The sequence below is a fragment of the Planococcus citri genome, chromosome 2 (genome assembly GCF_950023065.1).
Source record: "Planococcus citri chromosome 2, ihPlaCitr1.1, whole genome shotgun sequence".
Classification (NCBI taxonomy): Eukaryota; Metazoa; Arthropoda; class Insecta; order Hemiptera; family Pseudococcidae; genus Planococcus; species Planococcus citri.
In genome coordinates, this window is record NC_088678.1 from 11,770,840 (window position 1) to 11,797,668 (window position 26,829).

General features: G+C 33.8%; 1 protein-coding gene across 1 annotated transcript in view; it reads right to left on the reverse strand.

Annotated features, from left to right (window-relative positions):
- Window positions 1–21,550, reverse strand: part of LOC135834671 (lachesin-like) — a 33,433-nt gene extending 11,883 nt beyond the window's left edge. The window contains exons 1-3 of the mRNA XM_065348614.1: window positions 21,397–21,550; window positions 2,762–2,824; window positions 2,541–2,644 (exon numbers count right to left, since the gene is read on the reverse strand). Of these exons, the coding sequence (XP_065204686.1) occupies window positions 2,541–2,644; window positions 2,762–2,824; window positions 21,397–21,454 (225 nt within the window). The 5' untranslated portion in view covers window positions 21,455–21,550. The remainder of the gene's footprint in view (window positions 1–2,540; window positions 2,645–2,761; window positions 2,825–21,396) is intronic.
- Window positions 21,551–26,829: the final 5,279 nt, after the last annotated feature.

A 26,829-nucleotide genomic window follows, 5' to 3' on the forward strand; every position in this document is an offset into this window, starting at 1 on the left:
TTCACAAAAACCAAATCAATCGTGAATTAATTGATCCGTTTGCGAATGATTCACCAAGAAATCAATCAATTTATTTAGTAATAGCCAATCGTTCGTTAATGATTCGATTCGATTGTAAAGAGATCAATTTTATTGCTGTACAAATGCTTCAAAAAAAGTGAATCAATTTGTACGTAAAAGATTTTGATTTGAAGAAAAGTCGGTCTTCTCACGCTAAATGAGTGAATGTTTTTTATAACGTTCACTTCGAAAATATTTTACAAAATCATGAAACGGTTTTTTGGATAACAAACGTTTTACTGCAAAAGTACCTAAACTAAAACATTTCTGAAAATTGCAACCAGCTCCAAAAATTCACCTCACCCACAACTTTTAAGCCAATCTGGAGCTTCCAGCAAAATTTTGACGTTTTTCTGGCGATTTTTAATCATTCTGTGACCTCTCATATTTTGAAAATATTTCAAAACTGCCCATTTATGCGGAAAATTTTTGAAACTTCTAGCGTGCACAAAATTTGATCCCTAAAAATGCCTTCACTTATTTCATTAGGGTCGGATTTCCATATTTTTTACTAATTTTACTCTAGGTGAAGTTTTTATTGCCACAACTCACCTCCCTTCTCCCCCTCCCCACAATTGGAAAAGTATATCCAAAACAGCAGTCAACTTTTTGATCAAGAAAAGAAAGTCGAAAGAGCACGTGAAAATACAACAAAAAGATACATTTCAGCCACTCAATTCAATTCTTTAATTTTTGACGAATTTTTAAATTTCAAAATTGCCTAAATTTTTGTGGAAAAAATGAAAATTTTATATATCTAATTGGGAAACCTACAAAGATGAAGATTGGTTCTGCATACCTCTTTGTTTACTTTTTAAATCGGTTTCTGATGGTTTTTGAGCTATTTTTTAGCCTCCAAAAAGTTTTGAAAACCGGCTGAATTTTATGTATTTTGATTATTTTTACAACAGTTTTTCCCAAGCTGGATGCAGAATAAACACAAATATTTTATAGAAAAACATGGACTTTCTCTACTGCGCCAATCGCATTTATACTCGTATGCACTATAAATGTTAAAGTTAATTAGGACAGATTTTGGAATTTTTTCAAAAACCACTGAAGGCTCTAATGGCTCAAATCTACCCGAGTTGATTTGTCAGGTTGAAAAAATAGCACATAATTATGTACGAGCCAAATTTCAGCTTTCAAATTTGACATGGTAAAATTTTGTTGAAGTTGCAATTTCCAAACATTTTCTGGAGTCTTGGAAACTGCTCAAAAGGGCCAGAAACCTCTTCTGATCGACTTAGGAGGGGATAGGGCTCAAAAATAAACCACTTGACAAATTTCAGCTTTGTGGTTTAATTGGGATGAATTTTTGATTTTTTTTTGTATTTTGTTAGACCAATTTGTAATTCTTAAGATTAGAAAAATTGACTGAATTTTTTCTGGTTTGTTTTCACTCAAAATTTTCCATCTGATTTGGATATTTTTCTTGCATGAATCAAGGAATCTCGTTCCATATTTTTATATATACACAAGTCTCGAGTCAATGCGTTGAAATTTCTGAACTCTTTTATATACTAAGAAAAATTTACAAATGTCTTTCGTTACCTAAGTAGGTATTTTTTCCCCACACAGAACTTCAAAATTACGATGTCTTTTTTTCCATCCAGTAAGTACATACCTCTATTACCCATAAATACAGCTTCGTTTGAATTCTAAAACAAAATCGTCGTCGTAAGATAGCAGGGACAAAAGTACTTTCGGAATTTCACAGTCCACCCTCATAAAAGAAGGACAAACAAAGATAGAGCAAAAAAAAAGGTAGGTAGCCCACAATTGCGATTAAATTTTTCCGATACCCCGAATTTCGGTAATTCGCGATATTTTCACGTAAAAGTTATATTGGAAATCGGCGAACGTTAAAAGAAACAAAAGGAAATTTAATTTTCCCGTTGAACTGTGTGATTTTGCTTTCTAAATGTGTAAATGAAAGAGAAGATCCTATCTGAGGTTTTATTCGGAAATCTACTTGTTAGTAAAAGGGAATCGGAAAAGTCGTGGTTACTCCCCGAGCGTGCACAGAATGTAGACTTTATTAGCGCTAACCTGTTCTACGTGACAAGTATGCCCGATTAAGACATGCCCGATGCTATTCTTCAAGGGAATACCGCATCCTTCTTTTTTCTCCTTCTTACTTTTTTTCCTCTTTTTTTTTTTTTTTCTTATGATTTATCTGTGTTCATATTTTATAGAAAAAGCACCGCAGCAGACAAACCGTATCGTTCGCCAAATAAACAAACTATTCTCGAATAATGTATGTGACTGAAGCTTTGTACGAGAGTCCTATCTGCGCTCGAGTAATTGACGCCTTCGGGGTCTGCTGGCGAAAAAATTTTCGTATGCAGGTCGCATTGTTTTTAAGACAAAGGATGGGGGTGCGGTGGTTTTCGTTGAGCAAATATGTCGTAATATTACCTAGACGTTATAAGATATATGTGTTAATACGGTTTAATGAAATTAAACAGATGGTAAACCTTGTATGTTTGCAGGTTATCCACGATGCAGGCTAATAGAGCGTTGTGGCCGACTGTAACAGTTGTATTTTGCACCGGAGTTACGAATTTTGGTAAATTATCGTCTGTAATTAATTGATAAAATATTATGGTTTAGGGCTAAGGTACTGTAGAAAATAGCAAATTCTTCATCATACGAGTATAATCAGGTTCTGTGTTTATTTTGTCGTTTTTCTTCTTACCTGGTGGGACTATTATTAGATTTTGATTGACTGGTCTGTTGATTTTTTTGTCACTGGAAGCATCTGGAATGAAAAATTAAAATTAATTTGTCATAAGCTGCATCGTAGCTCGAATTATTTCGAGGAGGAGAAGAGTAAAATGAAAATTTGGGCGAAACTCGTAGTCTTTTTTTCAAAAATGTCAAAAATTGTGAGTCTCTCCTCAACCTCCTGAGGATTGTATTGAAATAAGTAAAGGTTATTTTCACTTGACCATGAAAAGAACTCCCACCTTCATTTTCAGTTCAAGTTGTTGTTCTATCGGATTCAAAAATGATTTTTGAGATAGCAACGCTATCTGATAGTTTAGGACATGACCTACAAAAGGAATATATCACCTTCATCCAGTTTCACTCGTAACACCCCTTTCCCCCCCTTGAAAATGATAAAATTAAAAGCATGGCCTGCAAAGTGACCTTATTTTTACGATTTTCCGAAAATGTGTTTCATAGGGTACTGTTTGTTGAAATCAAAATTAATTTTAACCCCTTCTGAAGAAATTCAAAAATTTTGGAGACATCGAAAATCGCACTGGAGGCTTCAGAGTGATTCGAAATGGTAAAATCGTAAGTTGAGAATAAGCCACAACTCCAGTTTTAGCTACCCAGCTTCCTGTACATAAAAAAATCTTGAATGAATGAATAAATCTTTGCTTTCATAAAAAATAACATACGCAATGAAAAACCGAAGAAAATTGCGTACATATCACTAAAAAACAAAAAAAACCTATGTGCGGCCTGCAAAGTGACCTAACTGCAGCATTTTTCATTTTTGTTGCACCCTGTAGCGAACCCGTGTTCATATTTTTCAGAAACGAAAAGGTGATTAAGTTAGTGAGGGTTGACCCTTTCGATTCCCGAAAACAGATTTCGAAAATGTGACTTCATTTTCCTAGGACACGTTTTTCTCATTTATCTCGAAATCAATTTTTTGCAGTTAGGTCACTTTGCAGGCCGACTCCTCATCTTGAATTTGTCATATTTACGGCAAACTGGTTATGCAAATCTATTAACATGTTTTTAACGCGGCTTGCATAAATCAGCTGGCATTCGAAGAAGCAAAGTTAATTCGTGTTAGAATTTTACAAAATGATCTGGATAATTTCTTCTTCTTCTTCTCAATTAAGTTCCTAAAAGTTTCTTCCTTCCTCCCTCTCCACTAAAATTTTATTTGATGAGTTGCTCGCTTCAAAAATATGTACATTCAACACTTCCTCTTCAAGGCAAACAGTTGCCGGGATTAAATTTTTTCACATTTTTGACGCATCAAGTACTTAAGTTGATCAGAGGTGATGTAAGAGAGATTTTTGAATCCTTCAATTTTTATCTAGCTTAATTGGGTGAGATTTTTTTGTGATAATTTATCTTCTGGAGGCATCAGAACTGCTCTTTACAGCTTTAAACTCTGGTTTCAACTGAAATTAGGGACGAAAGTAAGGGAGATTCAGCTTTCCAGCCCACTTATGAGGCACAACATTCGATTCTTTTCAATTTTTTGGCCCGAATTTTATTTTTAAAATCCCAGAAATGGAAAAAGCAACTTCCAGCAGCCCTCTCATGTAATTTCTGCTAAATTCGACCAAACTTCATGAATTTTTATTAATTTTTTCATTTTTTTGAATTTACTGAGATGAATCTCAGCAAAATAAAGGGGGAGTCCTAAGGAACATTTCTAGCCCTTGTCCTCAAAAAGCAAAGTGACCCTACTTACAAAAAGGCGCCATTTCGATTGACAGGTCAGCTGAAATCGCAGATTTTGCGTTCCAACATAGGACTTGCACAAAATTTTTCAAACCATACAAAAGTAGATTGAAAAATCAGGCAAAATTTCATCACCTGTCAAAATTTTAAGTGCCAAAGTACGTTATTCGATTTTCGGTGAATTTTTGAAAATCAAATTTAGGCCAAAAATGAGGGAAAAATCAAAATTTTACTAAACTGACCAAGAAAGCTGAAATTTGGGATATAGGTATCCTATTTTCGACCTGCCAAATCGATTGGAAACTGTTTCAAACCGTTTTGAGCAGTTCATGGAGCCTCCAGCAGATTTTTCAACTCGAAATTTCTACAAAATTTCATCAAAATGGAGTTGGAAAGCTGAAAGAAGGAGGGTCATTTTGGCCATTTTCGTGCCCCTCGCTACTTCGAGACTTGGATGGCCTTTTCTTATAGGGGATGGTCCCTATTATTAATATCAGGTGATATTTTCCCAGGGGAACCCATAGGGGGGCTGTGGGGTGGCCCCAAAATCGAAAATTTCAAAAATTTTTAGAACCACTGCTCGAAAATGTAAAAAATTAAAAGTAGCGAATATATGTTGCTTTAAGGGTAAGCAATGCGGCACGTAACGTTTTTTTCATTTTTGACCTTTTTGGGGGTTGTGGTGGGGGTATTTCTATTTTTGAAAATTTTGGAACCCCCTTTTTTGACCCTTCCCGTCGAGCCACCCTAATGCCCTTTTCATGGTTTATTGCTATTAGTAGTAAGTTCAATTGATATCATTTGCAACCCCCTCATTAACTTGGCTCATATCGAAAAATTCAATTTTTGACTTTTTTTTGAGGTCCATATTTTGGGAAACCATGAAAAGCTATCGAGGTCCGGTTTGCGGCAAATAAGTTGCATTTTACTTCTTAATCGACTGGCATGCTTGAATTTTTATTTCAAGTCAATTTTTGACCTCATTGTTGCAGATTACTTTTGGGGGTGGCGAACTTTGAGAACCCCTGAAAAAAGTTCTGAAATGAATTTTTTCAAACTTTGAGCTGAAATGGTCTTAAATACACGTGTTTAACCAATATAATATGCGAATGCAATATTTTAGTACAATTTAGTCATTTTGGCTAATTTTATCAAGAAAAGTAGTGTTTTAACAACAGGCATAGCATATCCGGCAAAAGTTAAGCTACGCGTATTCGTGGTGTAGTCCAGTCATTAAAGACATTTTGACGCAGATATTGTTCACAGAGGTCCCTTCAACAACCTACTAAAAGTCCTGGCCCCTACGGGGTCCGGAGCCCCCTCAAAAGGGGTGGAACCTCCCCCGAAATCAGTTTTTCGCCATTTTCTCCCCCGCATTGCATTTTAGCGAAAAATATGTGGCTAGATAAAAGAATCCACGTCGAATTTCCGATGTAATGATGTATCAACTTCCCTTGTATGTTCAAGGGGGGCGGAACTGCAACCATTCAAATTAGGGGGGGGGGGGGGTTCTCTGAAAAATACATAAAGGCTATAGACGCCTAAGAGGGGTGAAATGGTCACCGAAATCGTTCGAGTTGATATTGGCATGGAAGGTAGGTACCATTGAGAAACTTCCGCGTGGAAAGTTTCAGATCCACGCCCCCTCCCCTTTTTGGAGAGCCCCCTTTTCTGAAACTTCAATAACACTTTTCTCATGCCCATTCCAACCAATTTTGAAAATTTTTCAGTATGTTATGTATATCCTTATTAGGTATCCCCACAAACATTTTCAACCCCCTCCCCTCATATTTACCCTTCAAAATGGTGTAAAAATGTGTCATAGGGAGAGTTGGGGGTAAAATGGGAATTTTAGGCAAAATAACTAAGAATTAATGAGTAGGGTATAGTTCTCTTATGATTCGATACCGCTGAGCACGAATATGACGTCAGATTTTTTGCTACACTCATCTACAGAGCACTTGGCAGTCTCAATTTTTATCATTGCTATAAAGCATAACATAAGTTGAAATACGCCATTTTGAAGGGTAAATATAAGGGGAGGGGGTTGAAAATTTTTGTGGGGATACCTGATAAGGATATACATAACATACTGAAAAATTTTCAAAATCGGTTGGAATGGGGTTGAGAAAAGTGTTATTGAAGTTTCAGAACTTTTGCCGGAAATGCTATGCCTGTTGTTAAAACACTACTTTTCTTGATAAAATTAGCCAAAATGACTAAATTGTACTAAAATATTGCATTCGCATATTATATTGGTTAAACACGTGTATTTAAGACCATTTCAGCTCAAAGTTTGAAAAAATTCATTTCAGAACTTTTTTCAGGGGTTCTCAAAGTTCGCCACCCCCAAAAGTAATCTGCAACAATGAGGTCAAAAATTGACTTGAAATAAAAATTCAAGCATGCCAGTCGATTAAGAAGTAAAATGCAACTTATTTGCCGCAAACCGGACCTCGATAGCTTTTCATGGTTTCCCAAAATATGGACCTCAAAAAAAAGTCAAAAATTGAATTTTTCGATATGAGCCAAGTTAATGAGGGGGTTGCAAATGATATCAATTGAACTTACTACTAATAGCAATAAACCATGAAAAGGGCATTAGGGTGGCTCGACGGGAAGGGTCAAAAAAGGGGGTTCCAAAATTTTCAAAAATAGAAATACCCCCACCACAACCCCCAAAAAGGTCAAAAATGAAAAAAACGTTACGTGCCGCATTGCTTACCCTTAAAGCAACATATATTCGCTACTTTTAATTTTTTACATTTTCGAGCAGTGGTTCTAAAAATTTTTGAAATTTTCGATTTTGGGGCCACCCCACAGCCCCCCTATGGGTTCCCCTGGGAAAATATCACCTGATATTAATAATAGGGACCATCCCCTATAAGAAAAGGCCATCCAAGTCTCGAAGTAGCGAGGGGCACGAAAATGGCCAAAATGACCCTCCTTCTTTATTCTGCAAACTAATTTTAATGCGCTATACGAAGTACTGCAGGTGAATTTGAAGTCGTTTTGAAGCCTCTAGCGCCTTTTTGAAAATTTCTGGAGGCTCCAGCAGATTTTTGAAACTTCAAATTTTTACAAAATTTCATCAAATGTGGATGGAAACCTGAAATGTACTCTACACTCCAATTTTAACACCCTCTGAAGACAACTTCAGGTGAGTTCAAGTCATTTTGGAGCCTTCAGCGATTTTTTGAAAATTACTGGAGCCTCCAGTACATTTTTGAAACTTGAAATTCCCGCAAAGTTTTACCAAATAGAGTTGGCAAGCTGAAATTTACTTTCCAAACTAATTTCAATACGATATGAAGTCGACTACGTCGTGGTTTCAAATGGTTTTGAAGCTTCCAGCGACTTTTTAGCTCCAAAACGACTTGAAATCTACCAGCAGTCGACTTCGTAGCGTATTGAAATTAGTTTGCAGAATGAATTTCGACTTTCCATCTCCGTTCGATGAAATTTTGGGTAAATTTCAAGTTAAAAAAAACTACTGCAGGCTCCAGTAATTTTCAAAAAATCGCTGGAGGCTCCAAAATGACTTGAAATTCCCCTGAAGTTGACTTCGTAGCGTATTGAAATTAGTTTGCAGAGATGAATTTCGACTATCAACTCCATTTGATGAAATTTTGTGGAAATTTTGAGTTTCAAAAATCTGCTGGAGGCTCCAGAACTACTCAAAAAGGGTTGAAACCGGTTCCAATCGATTTGGCAGGTCGAAAATAGGGTAAATACCAAATTTCAGCTTTCTTGGTCAATTTGGTAAAATTTTGATTTTTTCCCTCATTTTTGGCCTAAATTTGATTTTCAAAAATTCCCCAAGAATCGAAAAACGCACTTTAGCACTTGAAATTTTGACAGGTGATAAATTTTTACCTGATCTTTCGATCTATCTTTGTACGGTTTGAAACATTTTGTGCAAGTTCTAACTGATAAGAGCACTTAAGCTGGGAAAAAATCAAAAATATAAAAAAAAAATGGTCGCCACATATGTAAATTTTCAAAACTTTCAGCTCGAGTGGTGGGGGGAGGGGAAAGGGGTGAAACGTCGACCAGAAGAACTGTAGTTTGTCTGAAAATTGTTTATCGCTTTTAAATTTTGGCTGAGGGAAAATTTGCTTGTCTCTTTTTCAGGGCCATGCTTCCTTTCCCTTCAAACTTTTTAAAAAAAATTTAGACTCTTAGAATTTGCATCGTTTTAAAAATTTTTATTCGAAAATATTTCGCAATAATTTAGTCAAAATGATGAAAGATAATATTCTTAAAACTGGGGAGATATTTTGGAATGCAGTGGTGCCAAATTTTCGGTCATTACTGCCAATTTTTGTAAGATCGAAAACATTTTGTAAGTTTTTGGCCATTTTTCTCAATTTTTTGAAATCAACAGTACCTATAATGACTAAAAAATTTACACTACTGTATTCCAAAATACTTTGCTAGTTTAAGCAATGGTATCTTACAATATTTTGGCTGAATTAATACGATATATTTACAAAGAAAAAATTTTTAAAACATGAATTTATGCAAAAATAAACGATTTGCAAATTTTCAACTGCTCATTAGAACCCTGAATAAGTAGGTAGTATTGGAGTTTGATGGCAATAGCATAGATCGACGCAGAATCTCGAGTACGGTAGTTTCATTTTAGACTGAGCTATTTTGACAGGAGCGAAAAACCCACGATTTTATCTACCAAAAATTCCAGCCCAGTTCTCCTCTCCATGTACAACTTCGAAGCTGACATTTTTTGGGAGTCACTTTCAACTCAAGACAAAGATCTCTGCTGAATTTGGTTGAAATCTGGCGTCTTTTTTTTTTTTTTTTTTTTTTTTTTTTAGTTACCCATCCTCAATAAAACAAGCATTTTCATTTTCTTAAGTATTAATTTTCAATTAAATTTTTATTTTTTTGAATATTTTTCATGCGATTTTTTTCTGTAAGAATTTATTTATTTTATTAGGTAAGGATAAAAAGTTATGTTCAAGTTTCTTGTTCGAAGAATCGTTGAAAAAAAAAATCAATTCATACCAAATCTCTGTGTTTCAATAATCCCAATCCATATTTTAGTCTAGGTACTTGCTCAACAATACCGTCTAGCTTCCTTTTTTTTCTTCAATTTTTTCTCAAACGTATCCTTCTCAAATTCCAAAATTACACTCCGTATCCTTAATTAACAACCTCTCGCACTTAACGTTGTGTAACAAATTAAATAATTAAAACCTTATACTTAGGTAGGTATTCGAGACCAGAACCATCGAGTCACGCATCTTGTACACATTCACACAGTCGCAGGCAAAAAAAGAAACACTTTAAAAGAAGTGATGCGTGAACGTGACGAAAGGAAGTGCATTTTTTGAAAAGCGCCCGTTATCGCTTTTATAGGGTAGAATTTTCGTACGTACGTACAAGTTTACTCTGCAGTTACATTCTATTAAAGTTAAAAGCAAAATTACTCCCTCACATAATATGTACAATATATTTGTTAAGGTGCAATAAAAAATACACATAAGATATACCTACCTCAAATTTATTGACTCAACAATGGTACTTTAAACGTCACAAAAAAAAATGTTTCTCTCTAGAAGAAAAAAAAGTCCTCCTCGTCACATATTAGGTAGTACATAGGTACCTACCTAGTACATATATATGTATGTGTGTGTGTGAGATGCTCCTGCTCTTCTCACAAGTTCTCATATCTCTCACACACAACACGTGTCTTTCTTTTAGAACGAAATTTGATTACATAGTTTACAGAGTATTAATGCACACACCTCGAAGGTAGATTGAGTTATGTACACATAAATTCCTTGATAAAAGGTTAAAAGGAAATTTATTTGATCAAGATATATGACGATAATTATTTCTGTTATATTCCTACGTTAAGACGTACCTTACCCATCTCTATCGTGCTTATAAGCCAAACAAGCTGAATACTTGCACAAGATACAAATTACTCGCTGACAACAAAGCTAATAGCTTTATCTTAATTTACCTTATTGTACAACAATGTCTATACTATTAATAATAATAAATTTTCAAACGTTTTTGTGTACTAAATGTAGAAAAATATCATTCATATTAAAATCTACATCATCTCGTATCACGTGTAGTCCAGGAAAATTGGCATTCCAATGGGAAAAGTGATATAGAAAGATGAATTTTTCTATACTGGGCCATTTTTACGTGCTAAACACGAATCTGAAATGTCCCTTCGCATCCCTGGTAAGCGTTCTCCTCTATTGTATTTTTTTTGTTGGCTTTTAACATCTCATAATATTGATCGCAATTTTCAAATTAAACTTATTCTACGTTAAATGTTTCATCAGATGACTATTATTAGTGATGACATTTCTCCTTAGGAGGGGGGGGTGGAGCTATGCTCATTCAAAGAAAGGAGGTTTTAACAAACATCATATTAGTTATCGTTTGAACATTTTTTTTGGGTGTTTATAACTGCAGGATTATTACACCCATGAAAAGAGGGGTTGAGATTTGGTTTATATTAGTGTGGTGTATTTTTTAGAAGGGATACAAATTTTTGAATTTCAGAAGGGTTGCTCAAAATGATGATTTTTGTTGGAATTTCAAGAAAAACTTGGTTTTTCCAAGATTCATACGTAGAAAATCCTGATTTCTTTTAAGATTTTAAAAAAGGCCTTGACTTTTTCCAAAAATTTAAACTTCGGGATTTTTGTCAAAAATTTAAAAAAGATCTAATTTTTTTCAAGATTTCAAAAAATTACAATTTTTGTCAAGAATTAGAGAAAAGTTTTTATTTTTTAAACAGAAATTCAAAAAAAGTCTCTATTTTGAAGTTGGCCTGATTATTTTCAGAAATTTTGAAAAATATAGGGTAAATCTGAGAAAATTGTTATCAAAGCTTGAAAAAATGCTGATCTTTCTCCAAAAATTTTGATTTTTGAGCAGAGATTCAAAAACTTCTGGAAATTTCTTCAGGATTTTAATAAATAAGTCATAAATTTTATCAGAAATTTGAAAAATGTTAAGATTTTTTAGCCAAAATTGGGAAAAAGTCTCCAAGTTTTTCAGTATAATTTTAAAAAAATGTCTCGATTTTTCAACTGTCCAGATTTTTTATCAGATTTCTTTCTTAAAGTCTCAATGTTTGTCAAGATTTCGAAAAAGTTTTGACAATTTTCACTAAAATTCAAAAAATTCCAATTTTATTATAAATTTGAAAATTTTTAGTTTTTTAGTCAAAGAATCAAAATATTTACGTTTTTTTTTAGTAGTAGTAAAAAAGTCCTAATTTTTCATCAGAAATTCGAAACAGGAGCAGATTTTTTGCAGGATGCAAATAAAATTTCAAAGTCTTGATTTTTTACTTTGGTCAAAAAGTCGATCATCTGTCAGGATAAAATAATTTCTCGTAAAATTAGTTTCATTGGACAAATTTTCTACTATAGGAACAATTTCTGAGAAGGTACAGGCCAAAAACCAAAATGGAGGAGGGGGATGGTTTTTGCAAGATTCATAGAAAATTCTACTTTTTTTAGGATTTTAAAAAACTTCCAATTTTTGCCTAAAATTTAAAAAAGTTCTGATTTTTTTCAACATACTATTAAAAAAAAATACAATTATTTTTGTTAAAAATTATAAAAAGTCTCAGAATTGGAAAAAAGTCCTCGTTTTTTTTTTACAGAAAATTCAAAAAAAGTCTCGATTTTGAAGTTGACCTGATTTTTTCAAAAGTTTAAAAAAATAGGGTAATCTGGGAAAATTTTTATCAAAGTTTGAAAACATTCTGATTTTTCTTCAATCAATTAAAAAAAAAGTCGTAGCAGTCTGCCGCTACGTAAGAGCCAAATTTTTGTGCCAGAAACATTGAGGGCTCTTGAACTACTCGCACTTTCGCTTCGCTACTGTGCTTTGCCTGTGTTTGGGGGGACCTCATCCCTCCTGCACCCCCCTTAGGTTTCGCCCAACTACCTCCTGCATGGTTTTTTTTTTCATGTTCCGCGCTTCGCTTGAACTACTCGCACCCTCGCTTTGCTGATGTGCTTAGCCTGTATTGGGGGGACTTTGTCCCCCCTGCACCCCTCTCGGACTTCGCCCAACTCTCTTCTTCCTCCTGCAAAAAGTATGGTAACAAACCTGTCTTGACCCTGGGAAGGGGTCAAACAGGGTTGGAAGGTTGAAACATGCAAAAGGCACTTCGGGTACACCCTTCCATTGTACTGTGAAAATTTGGACCCTCCAGGTAAATTTGGAGGGGCTACATGGCTGTCTAAAAAATTGGAAAACGTGTAAAATAGCAAAAAAATCCACTTTTTTGACCCTGGAGAGAGGTCAAATAGGGTTGGAAGGTTGAAACCTGCAAAAGGCACTTCCGATACATCCTCCCAATGCACTTTGAAAATTTGGACCCTCTAGGTCAATTTGGAGGGGCTACAGGCTGTCTAAAAAATTGGAAAACGTGTAAAATAGACCAAAAATCCACTTTTTTGATCCTGGAGAGAGGTCAAATAGGGTTAGAAGATTGAAACCTGCAATAATCACGCATGGGGAACCTTCCCATTGTATGCTGAAAATTTGGACCTTCTAGATCAATTTTAGGGGTGAGAGGGTCAAAAACTTGGGTTTGAATGTGGTTTTTCCCACCTTAATCAGGGTGGGGATGACCTAGCAAGCTGAAATTGGATATGTTGATCACAATGAGAGTGCTGACCAATGGTATGATTTTGGACCCTTTTCATTTATTTGGGGTCATATTATGCCCCTCCAAAAAAATGACCTTCCTGTAATTTTCAACGTTCATCCTTCAAACTGCGGGGGTCAATTTTAGGTTCTAAAAGAACCCTATTCTCCATGTTTGACTTTATTTGATCAATTAGAACAGTTTCCAGGTCATAAAATGTAAAAATCACCATCGTGCTGAAACTTATATACCTAAGTATATATAAAAACTGACACACCGGGTATCGTCTAGTTTGAGCTCATAACGTCGAGAACTATCAAAATTTTTCACCCCCGACCTTTTTATCCAATGTTGGGCCTACCGCAATAGCCATCATTTTTTTCAAAAATTTAGCTAAAAAGATTCAAAAACTTCTGATTTTTTCAGGATTAATCAAACAAGTCATAAATTTTATCAGAAATGTTGAAAAAAGGTCACGATTTATTATCCAACATTTGGAAAAAGTCTTAATTTTTTTCAGGGAGTATTTCAAAAATGTCTCGACTTTCCAACCGTCCTTTTTTTATCAGATTTTTCAAGATTTCAAAAAAAGTTTTGATTTTTTCTAAATTTCAAAAAACTCCAATTTTTGACAGAAATTTGAATTTTTTTTAGTTTTTTAGTAAAAGATAAAATATTCCTGTTTTTTTTTCCTTCTTTTTTTAATAGGTAACTACATACCTAATAAAAGTGTCTTGATTTTTTATCAGAAATTCGAAAAAGGTGCAGATGTTTCTGCAGGAGAGCAAATAAAATTTAAAAGTCTTGATTTTTTGCTTTGGTCAAAAAGTCGTCTGTTAGGAAATTTCTCGTAGAATAAGTTTCATTCGACAAATTTTATGACCCCCTTTTTTCTGCTAATTTTCCTGAACTAGTGGTCAAAACAATGTTAAATGTTTAAGAAAAATCAATGCCCAAACGATACCTACTTAATATTTTAAAACATACTTCATGTAAAAAAAAAAAAAAAAACTTCAATTGAAAACAAAATTTAAGGAAGTCTAGCTACGTAAGAAAGAACCATTTGACCAAAATTTATGCGAATTTTTCCATCAAAATGCAAATCAATGAACCGAGTTTAGCCTACACCGTCGAATCGAGAACTTTTTCACCCGATTTTGAGAAATTTTCTCCTCAAACGCGGATTGCTCTTGAAAATACATTAAAAATTTTTATTTACCGCGTTATAATGCTTGTTTATGAAGATTTCTCGAATCACAAATAGTCAAAAGGTTATTTCTACATAAAAGTATTTATGGAATATTCTCGATAGTTTTTTCGTTTTTTAGATGTTTTTCATAAACGCCGCCTTATATAAGTTAAGCAATTTGCACTTTGTACAACTACGTAGCGTGTTTATAGAAAATGAACGCAGCTCAGAGTGAGAGACGAGAGGAAGAAAAAAATAGATGTAGCGATTTAAAAGCAAAGTGGGTATGTAATTTACAGCATAAGTGAAACATTCGAAAAATCACTTACACGATGGTAAAAGAAAAAACTAATTTAGTTTAATAAAACAGGGGTTCCTATGTTATATACTCATTCAAATACGTACTACGAGATTTTCTCCCCATTTCAAATAAACTGAAATAGGTGTTACGCCTTATACTACGTATGTGAAATGAAAAAAAAAAAAAAAAACACACATCCGAAGCATTTTACAACAAAATTTGAAAATTTACTCGAGCCTATATGGCAAAAAAAGAAGTAGAAAATAACCGTAGACTATTGGCTCGAATAAAGAAGATAATTCATATCTGATTACTTATTCTTTAAACGATTTCATTAAAGCGATTTCCTATCGTTTGATTTTTTTTTCACCAGGTACCTTTCGTCGACTCTGAAAACAACCACGTAAAAATAAGAATAAAAGAAGGTTAAAACGCGAATAGGATTTGTTAAAAAGAGAAAATGTTGTCGGAATTCTTAATGTATAATATTTAACAAGGAGTAGTTGTGGCATTTTGATGAGCCCCCATTCTGCAACTGCAGCCCTTTTTAAAAGGTATACCGCCGTATATATCCCATCTTCGCCAGTAGCATGGTATTTTACAACCCCAAATTCGTACCATTTGGCTGACGTTGCTTGAGCAAAAGGCAATTCTTACATTAACCATAGTAACATTACTCCTTGAAAGCAAATAGTTAAACATAAGTTAACCCTATTTTCTTATTTCGAATGCTCAAACATCAAATCGATTACGTTTTAACATGTTTAAAGACACCATTCACAATCTCGTTTATTAGGCTTCGATGCACTCGCTCGCCATGAACATACAATTTAACTCGAATTTATTTTACATTTTCCAATGCATTAATAATGGATGATGATGTTATTTTTTTACATACCTACCTATGTTATTTGATTCGTGTCTGGATTCAAGAGTCTGCTAGATATATTGACACGTTCGCGGATTTTTTTTGTACCCTGCTCGGTGATACGTTCGTAGCTCCCCCCCCTCCTGTCAACTTGACGAGTCCGTCAAATATGTAGCGACGAGACGTTTCGTCATTAATTATTCTGTCATATGAAGTGCCAACGTTGATTTGTGTAGATCGTCTGTTGCGATACTTTAATAAATAAATCGTCGAGTGCATACCATTTTTAAATGGTAAGCGGAGCTTATATGTATAGGTACACTACAAGTATCATACGATGCAGTAATAATGGAGTTGTGACGATAATTTTTCATATATTATGAGTACCTTCTTTGGAGACGTAAACTGCACGTAGGTAACATATAAAATCTTCGCGTGAAATTCAATCAATTCGAATAAAGTTCATACATATATACCTACGAATGATGGCGATTCTCGATTTTACGCCTTTGGTTGAGCAGTTATGCAAATTTTTGAACGTACGTGACGATAAAATTGCATAACTTGGATTTTACAGCAGTTCTTCGTTTAATTGGTGTTCTTTTTATTCGAACTATTTCCTAATATCGATTGAATTGAGATTTTTCTTCTAAAAAAACTGGATGATAGTTCGGTTTATGTATTTTAGAGGTTATGCAAATCATCGTACAGTTTTGTGGATGTATTATAAGTTGTGTGGATTTGGCTTTTGTGTTAAAATGAGTTTTTATGTCCAGGGTCATTTTTGAACACACTGGAGAACAAATGCTCGCAATTTTTTTTTCGAATTTTTGCTAAATCTATTTGTTGATAGGTAAGCTTGAATTTCTTATTTTCATCAACTTAATATCAATAAAATTCATGAAAATATCCTCGTAATTGAATTTTTGGCGCAGAAATTTTGAACTTTGGAAAGCTTATTCTACTTTCCTGAAAAGGGAGTGTTATCAGAATCGTTGGAAAAACTTTGGGTAAAAATCGAAAAAAACAAAAATTTTTTTAAAAAAGCATCCAGAAATGCACCACAAGACCAAACTTTAGATGCTGAATCCCATTTCTCAATTTCTGGGCATTTTTTTGATTTTTATGTCATTACCTAGAAAATGGCTGAACCAATTTCGATGAAACTTGAAATCTCACTAGGCCTCCACGATTCCTACAGAGTACTAATACGACCCTCAATTTTTGGTGAATCATTCATGAACGAATTGATCAATTTTTTGAAAGAATCAATTCGTTCGCGAATGATTCACAAACAAATGTCAATTCTTTCGCGAATGATTCACAAAAAATGATTCAATTCGTTCGTGAATGATTCACTAAAAATTGAGTAAATAAAACGATTCGTTCGCGAACGAATCACTTATATGAATTGACTCGTTCGCGACCGAATCACTTGTACAAATCGATTCGTTCACGAACGAGTCACTTATACGAATCGATTCGTTCGCGAACGATTCACTTATATGAATCGACTCGTTCGCGAACGAGTCACTAATACGAATCAATTCGTTTGTGAATGATTCACAAACAAAAGTCAATTCATTCCCGAATGATTCACAAACAAAAGTCAATTCTTTCGCGAATGATTCACAAAAAATGATTCAATTCGTTCGTGAATGATTCGCCAAAAATTGAGTAAATGAATCGAATCGTTCGCGAACGAATCACTTATATGAATTGACTCGTTCGCGACTGAGTCACTTGTACAAATCGATTCGTTCGCGAATGATTCACAAACAAAAGTTAATTCTTTCGCGAATGATTCACAAAAAATGATTCAATTCGTTCGTGAATGATTCACCAAAATTGAAAAATGAATCGAATCGTTCGCGATCGAATCACTTATACGGATCGATTCGTTGGGCGAACGAATCACTTATACGAATCGATTCGGTGGGTGAACGAATCACTTATACGAATCGATTCGTTTGCGAATGAATGTTTGAAAAAAAGGTGGGTCAATTCGTTCGTAAAAGATTTTCATTTTACGAAAAGTCGGTCTTGTCAAGCTAAATGCGTGAGAGTTTTTTTTTTTGCGCTGATTGGAGTACCTCTCTGGTCAGGAATATATAGGTAGTGGTTTTGAATCTTCCTGAAACTTCTAGCCAAATAATATCAATGCTGGAAAAATTGTTCATGTTTGAATCCAAAAATAAATAAACAAATACCAGCTTTTCAGAAATTGAACTTTAGTTGATTGAGATGGAAGCTGGAGAATTATTTTATCTAATCCCAATTTTTAGGAGCTGAACTTCATTAGGATATTTTTTGAAAAGCTAGAATTTCATGCAGAAAGGGGAAAGAGAAATATTTTTTTCGAGAGGGGGGGGGGGGATTTTGCTCGAATAAAGTATAAAATCCAACTCTTGATATATTTATTAATAAAATTAAATAATTTTTATTTAATATTTAATCTTCAAACATTTCTTTACTAAATTCTAAATTTTAATTTTCATCAATAAATTAAATTTATTTTTAATGAATCCTTTCTTACTAAATTTATAATTATTTACCTACCTAGCCACCTAATAAAAGATAAAAACCAATTTGATTTACATTGATCTAGAAGAGTTCGAAATCACCACTACTGGTGATAATTTATTAATCTAAATTTAAAGTTTTAATAAGAACATCCCAGAATTTGAAAATTCCAAAAAAAAATTCAAGAATTTGCATTATTATTGATTGAATATTCTTTCAATTTTTTGGAAAAGTTTAAAAGTTTGAATTCCTTCATTGTTGGCCAATTTTCATGAGCTTTCGTAGTGGCAAATGATTAAAATCGCTTTTTAAAAAATGATCAAAAAAGTATTCAAAGCTGGAATCAAAAAAATTACCTCAATTTTTATTCTAAGCACATATTTCCATTACAGGTAGCTAAAAAGTTGAACTTTTCTATTAATGGCAACCTTTCGAGAAGAACTTTTGTTTCCTCAAAGCATGTGGAAGAAGAGATATTAATTTTGGGATCCTCAAAGAAGAATAATTGTGTCGGATTTGATCAAAAAAATAAAAAAAAAGTTTTTTACAAAATAAGAAGCATTTTAATCCTACCTAAATCTCAAATTTGATTATTTTTGTACCGGATCCAATTTGACCTGGCAAGATCTACGAGTATAATCATCTCAACATTTTGATCAGATCCAATCTTTCTCACCTCAGTATAAATGCTGGATAGGGTAACCTATTTTTCAATTTTTTCTTTAAAATTTGATGGAGCTGGGCAAAAAACGGTGGCCAAAAGACATGAAAAAAAGGTAGGATGACTTTAACAGTTTTAGATCAGTGCTTAATCGCATTACTCGTTGGCCAAGAGCTCAAAATTGGAAATATTTTGAAAATTTTTGGTTGAGATGTTTTTTTTTTACGTTTCATATTTTGTATGAATGTAAATAAGCTGTTCAATTTCAATTGCTATTCTTACCATTTCAAAGAGATGACAAAATTATTATTATTCTGAAGGAAAGATTATTATTTTTATATCCTGTGAACCTCACCAAAATGAATTTTGAACTTTCTAGTTGTTTAAACGGGATATATTTCAGAAATCTAGGTCTACTAAAGACGTCGCAAGAGGCCACTTTAAACAAAAACAAAAAAAAACTGAAAAAAATTGAAAATTTTTTAAATTTTTTTCCTCACTTCAATTAGGTTATTTTTGGCCAATTTTTTTTTTTTTTTTTTTTGTCAAACTCCATCATTTTTTTTAAAGGGAAAATTTACATTTTTTCAGACTAAACTATCAGAACATGAAATTTTCTGAAAACCACATCAGTTTTCAATTTTCTTAGTTTCTTCTGCACACTAAAAATTAGTCTAATTCAACTCAAAAATTATAACGTGAAACTGGTTTGGGAATTTTTAAATAAGCTTCCTGATTAGAGGTACTTAGAAACCAGAATTTTTTTAATGTCCTTATTTGGCGATTGGTACCGTTTCCTCGCCGGACTCCTCATCGTTAAAAGAGTCAATTGTGAACACAACATAAGATTTAAAATTCACAAAAAGGGAGCAAAACCAATTCTTTGCTTCCCCATTATTCAGATGCTCATATTTTGAATCATGGATTCAAAAATAATAATGTTCGTACTAAAATTCTTCATCGCCTCATCTCAAGAACGTGTGTATTTTCATATTTCGTGGATTTAGGATCATTAAAGGCATTTGCCTTTCTTTTGACCAACAAGTTATTCGGTTAAATTTCAAATTTCAATAAGAGAAGTGTGGGAAATGAATTATTTGTGAGCAGGTGTAAAAATGTGGATTGAAATAATCTCCATAAAAATTTGTTTTAGAAAATGCTCGGATTTCAAACAAGGATGAAAATATAGAAAAAGATCGGAGTATGAAGAAGAACGAACATGATTTTTAGAAAAACCACGAAATATAAAAATTTGCAATTCACTTTGGGAGCAATTTTTTGAAGAAGTAAATAAGTCTTTCCATGAATATATTTCCAATTTTCAAGATTTTGTAATTTTTAGACACATTCTAGACATATAATTTGAGTAAAACAGCATTTTGCATACCTACGTACATACCTATTGCTACCCCATCATTTGGAAAAATTTTATTATTTGGACAGAGTTTTCATCCAACTCTTGATTTTATCAAAATTATTCTCACTCAACAAAATTGCATTACTTAATATAATAATTGGTGGAAAAATTCAAATAAATCATTACTTTTTCAAATTAAAATACACATAAGTACCTACATGCAATATAAAAAATCATAGCTAATAAGTACATCAATTTTTTTAAACATACGTGTAAAATGAGTTGCATAAGTATATTTTTGCAGAAAACGTGCACATTGCATTCTTGTTTCTTAAAAAATAGGTAAGTAATTTATTTCAATTTTTTTAAAAAAAAGTGCTTTGTTAAATTAAATCGAACGCAAAAGAAGCTAATACACTACAAAAACATCTCCAAAAATATTCAAGGAAAAAGTATGCAACTTTATATACGTGTTTGAAATATCGCCTGCCTATTTTTTTTAGCAGGTAACAAGGGAAAACATTTTATTAGCAGTAGTGTCCAACCAAATAACAGTAACATTGTCAAGATGTGTAGTACAACCAAACTATATCTCACGTTTGTTTTTGATAGATCTCCCTTCTTTCTCCTTCCATACCCCAATTCGGGAAAAAAGTAGAAAAATATTTCGGTGACACGACACGTGTTTTTAATGATGAAAAATAAATGTTTGACCACAACTTCACTTTTCCAATGTTAGCTACAGAAAAAAAGGCCCCCTTGAAATGAAAATTGTCACAGAAATTTCACCAAAAATATACCAAATATTTCCAAAGTGTTTATTTTGTATCGGTTACCTACCTATACCCATACGTTATGTCTAAATTCACCAAGTAGCCTGTTTTCTCATATATCTACATGGTTGAAAAAAACACGAGCTTCTTGATGAATATAAATTTGAATGTAATTTTCATAAATTAATTTTTAATGATGCTTTTTTTCGCAGTATTTTCCGATGAGGCATTTTCTCTTCGTCGAAAGAGCTCATTAAGTTGCTTCGAATCGTAATTTTTCTTCCATAATATTGATTTTTTATTAGACCATCTTCGATTTGATGCAGTTTCGTGTTTTTTATTTAATTGTGAATTTTTTTTCAATGAATAAATTAGCAAAATATCGCAACAAACCGTTTACAAAATATAGCAAAGAAATCATAAAAACCGAAAAACAAAACGACCATGCAGTAATAAAAATAAAAAATAAACGTGTAAAAATGATAATAAAAAATGTAACAAGGTCTATACAGGAGGCGATAACCCGTAAAAAAAATATAATATAGTTATTAATTTATGAACTTACCATTAATGAAATGTGCAATGCACAAAGTAACTACCACAACCGTAGTACTTGTCGTCATCTTGACCGCGTGCAAAGGTTGACTGACACGTTGTGGCGGGTAGACTTGTTTTTCCTCTCGTGCACAATAATGCACTCAAGTGCGGAGGCTGCGTTCTATATTAGGCGCGCATTGATAACCAAGCTGCTCCGCACATACCAGTACTTCAAAATCAACAAGTTAAGCAAAAGCCCCTTCAAGAAAACCACCGACGGGTTGATTAATTAAAAATAACAAATGCTGGTTTTTATGCTTCGTTTGTATATGACGTTCAATGTTGTATTGGTTTTTTTCTTGTTTTTATTTTTTTCCATCGGAAATCTAAACCGTATCGTGGGGGAGTTGGAAAAAAGAGTGAATTTATTATTGCGTGTAATTTTTTCAACATTTCAAACTTTCTGGTGGGGAAAAAAAGAAGAAAAGTTGAGAAAGTTGGTTCTTTGGAAATTATTTAGTAGGTCAATTTTACGATATTTTTTCGAATTGGGTTTTGAGAATCACGTATCAAGTTGATAAAAGTAGCCAGATAAAAATCAAGAGTCAAGATATCATATATGTAGATAATTAATTCTCTATTATTCTAATATCAATTTAATCGTATCTTGATCTTTTTCGAAATAACTTTCTAAAAGACCGAATAATTGGTTCAATTAGTTCAACCCATATGAAATTAGACTCAATATAATGCTCAAGAAAATTTACACATTTCATACCTCAACAAATACTTAAATACAAACACCAACTTCAGCATCACAATACGTATACCTAATCCTTAGGGTGCGGCCCAAAACAAAAGTTTGAAAAAATAAATTGGACTACCCGTAATTTTGTTCAATTCTATAAAAAAAAAATACCATTTGAACAGTTTTTCGAAAAATTGATATTTAGAGGTCGCTCAAAGCCCATTTGTGCGGAACGAGAGTCGCGCGCACGAGCACACTACGTTCCACCACAGTACCGTGGACAACGCGACGTATCCCCTCGCGCTCAATGTTACGAACTTCTCTCAACAAGATTACCTAAGTACTGAAGGAAATACTAGCGCATCATGTATATTTTTCAATTTTCTAAGCACAATATAAATTTCTGATACTTTGTGAAGAATAAATTACAGCCAGGAATTTTTATAATGGTTTTTTGTTTTGTGCGGATTTGAGGTATAAGATACTTACACAGAATAGTACCTAACTTGTAGGATATGTGCAACTTAATACTTTATTGGAAGAATTACACAATATACCATGTACATTAAAACTCGTAGCATAGAAATCACTAAGCACAAAAGAAATTGGGGGAAAAAACAACACCAAATCTTGTTTAAAAGTCATTTAAAACGCGTTTTTAATACGTTTTATTTTTAGCAGGTAAAAACGTTTCAAACAATTTTTTTCTTTTTTTAATATTTTTTTGTACAACCCTGACGTTAGGAAAAGATGAGCTAACGTATCATTCGTTGTATAAAGTAATTGAAAGGAGTTGTAACATTGAGCGCGACTGCGTGAGGCAGAACACGTCGCGTTGTCCACGGTACTATGGTGGAAATGTTGTAGGCTCGGGCGCGCGACCCCCGTTCCTCACAAATGGGCATTGAGCGACCTCTAAATATTTGTGGAAATTGCTCAAATTTTGGATTCTGTATTTTTACAGTCTAATGAAACTTTTTTGAGGTAGTGCCGTTGAAAATTTAAAAACAATTATTTTTTCATACAATTGGGCCGCACCCTACTAATCCTATTTTAGAAGGCGAAGGTGAAGAATGCAACCATAATCATAAAACCGTAGGTGGTCGATAAATATTATTAATCTTGTTCCATGCTACGGTTATAGGCACTGGCTAGTGGCTCGATGTGCTGCTCGTGCTGTCCATATTTGCAAATGTAAACATTTACCAGCGTCGTTAAATATTTCACGTTTGCCGAACGTATTAAATGGCCGATAAATAATTATTTATTTGCAATTATGTAAAAGGCAAATGAACCTGGTGTTTATTTGGCGAATAAAATAGGACCACGAGCGGTGAAAAATTATATTGGTCGAGTACCTTTCATAGAAAATTGTTGTTCTCTGCGAATAGGTAGGCAAAATAGAAGAGCCAATATAGGTAAGTAAGTGTCTTTTTGTGGGTATAAAATTTGCGTTACAGCTATACGGTTTGAATTTAAATTGTAGGTCTGTAACGGGTTTTTATTTAAGAATAAATTTAGGTTTGGGATGTGTGAGCTTGGGCAAGTGATGATTAGATTGTGATCGTTTTTATGAGGTTACACCTTGCAAATAAATGTTTTGTTAACAAAATGATGAACTGGAGGTGTTGGAAGGAGTGTATTGAGGTAATTTTTTCAATTTTACAAGAATCATAGGTAGGTATAGAGTCAAAGAAAAATTTGTTGCTTCGAAAAAATTTGAAATTAGCAATTCATGTGGTGGTTTTTGATGAGGTAAGTAAAATAAAGAAAACGAATTATTACGACAAAAATGAACTGATTTGAAAGATATTTGGCTCAAATATCTCAATCGCATTGGCACATGAATGATAAATTTAAAAAAAAAAGATTGCAGAATTTTAAAGCATTTACCTCTAGGTACTGACTTCTTTCTTTGAATTGGATTTCATCGAATGTAAACTGTTATTTTACCTAATCTTATGAAGAATCAATTGAGTGAAATTCATTCAAACCCAGACCATGAAAAAACATGTGCAAAATTGACTTAAAAAATCAATGAGAATCACAAAAAAATTACCTAAATTGACAAAACATTTTTGGCAAATGGAACAAAAACCTGATCAAGACATCAAGAACAATAGATTATTATGAACTTTACTCGAAATCGCTTTTTCAAGATCGTCTGATGTTTTAGTTGTGAAATTACCTAAACTATTAATTTAAATCACCCAAGAATTGGCAAAATAACTTTTGGTAAAATTGTTAAAAAATCAGAAAAACTGCATAAAACTCCTGAAAAGGACATATTATAGGTAGGTAAAAAAAAACTATAACTTTGATAAAATAGGTAACTACCACAAAATTTGGAAAGTGAGTTGTACAATTTTGGAAAATGTAAGATGAAATTTCAGAACTCAGCAGTGAAAATCTGCAGGGAAAAGTGAAAACTACTCAGTAGGATTTGATTGGGTCTGAACAGATTTAATCCGATCAATGTCCTGATCAGATCTAATCTGATTATATCTGGGAAATGTTAAAATTTGATCTGTTCTGATAAATAAAAGCATTATCAAATTTATACCTACGGTTCTGAACAGGTTTGAACAGATCTAATCCGATCGAAACATGAATTTTACAAGATCTGATTTGATCTGATCGGATCGGGGAAATATATGGATCTGATCAGGTCAGATCTGATGGTTCGATCAAGCCGGTCTGATCATGATTTATGCAGATCTGAGCAATATAATCAGGTCTGATAAGATCTAAACGAATTTAATTCAATCGAAACTTTAATCTTAAATCTGAGTGCTGATTGGATCCAGAGAATGTAGGTACATACAAATCTGATCTTATCTGATGAAATTTCAGGAAAATAATGGGGAACAGGGACGACCTCATTCAAATTTCTGAAAAATTGCCAGGAACATCGTTAAAACTTGTTGAAGTTGTGTAAAAACGGGTTAAAGTACCTAATTGAAGAATTGATGAAATGTCTTGTTTGAGGAAAAATGTTGCAAGAGATTACCTATTCAAAATTTAAATAAAGTCACAAAAACTGGTCAAATTATTGAAACCCCCTCCCCTCCAAAAAACAGTCATTAGAATTGTGGAATCTTTCATAAAAATTTTCAAACTGTTGATCCAACAATCGAAAATGCCCATAAATTAATGAAAAGTCAGCAAAATTAAGTGAAATTTTTACCAATAATTGCTCTCAAAAAAATTGTCTAGTCACATTTTCCGTTCTGATCATCCGGGATCAGGTTTTCAGCCTATTGACTTGTCTGGCTGGCTTCCCAAGGTCATCTGCTGAGCCTTCTAGGGTCATTGACCCATAGATCAACACTATTCAAGGTCACTGACCTTCCTGTCAAACCTCTCATTGTTTTCTGCTTGCTTGTCTGGCCCTTCGAAGTTGTATGCTTGTCTGCCTGACTTCTCAAGGTCATCCATTGCCCCGTTTGGTGTCTCAAGGTCATTGACCCGCCTGTATGCCTTCCCGAAGTCGTCGGTCTGGCTGTCTGTCCGTCCACTTCTCTCCCATTTCAAAGGCATTGACCTGTTTTTCTGACCTCCTGGGGTCACTGACCCATCTGTCCAGTCTCTTTGAGGTCACTGACCTACATGTTTAGAATCTTATGGTTGTCTGTCGGCCTGTCTCTTCTCTTAAGGTCATTGACTCACCTGGCTTACTTCTCAAGGTCATCTCTGTCTGTCTGTCTGTTCCCTTAAGGTCACTAACCAATCTGTCTGATCTGGATGGCTCCTGAAGGTCATCAGCTGTCTCTTACTATCTGACATATGAGGTCATTGACCCCGTTATCTGGATTCTCAATGTTACTGACCTACTTGTCTACCCTTCCAAAGTAGTCTGTCTGCCTGTATATGTCCTCTCAAGGTCATTGACCTGTCTTTCTGGCTTTTCAGGGTCGTTTAACTTCCTGTGTATGTCCTCTCAATATCACTTACCTGTCTATCTGGCTCATCAACGTCATCTGACGCCTTGTTCGTCATCTCGAGGTCATTGACCTGCCTGTCTAGCTCCTCAAGGTCGTCTGTCTGCCTGTCTCCCCTCTTGAAGTCATTGACCCGTCGGTATGGCTTCAAATACTTATTTTAGAAAAACTGTAAAATTGACCAGGCTTGTTAACCGGTTTTTAACCATTAATTGAATCGGTCAGTACGGAAAGGGGATAAGTCCATTTTTGCGTTTTTCAGGAATAACAAAAAACTGATTCATTCAAAAATCAAAAAATTTTAGTAAACATGCTTAAGGTCATTGAAAGAGGACCCCAAGACACAACTTTTAGCGCAGTTTCCAAAAAAAAATATTCACGTGCGCCGGTGCTGTTGCTGCCTAAACAAATGGGACTTAGACCCTTTCTGCACCCAATCGACAAAATTTCTTTTGAAATTTCTCGGGCACGAATGGGGCTTGATTCTACATCTAAGTACATCATTTAGACTGCTATCTCGTTTAAATTGACCAAAAACCCCTTGAGTTCTAAGACTTTTTGCCGAAGTGGTTAATTTTTTCATCATTTTTCAGTTCAGAGATTAACTTAAATTTCAAAAAATGGTCTTCTCAAAAATGTTAGTTATTTTTCAAGGAATTTAAAACATTTTACAAAAAAGTCATAAATGCGGATCCGCCCTTTTTCTGCGCCCAAATACCACTTTCCCGGCAGTTTTGCGGAAATCTGACATCACCAGTCGATCCGCCGTACT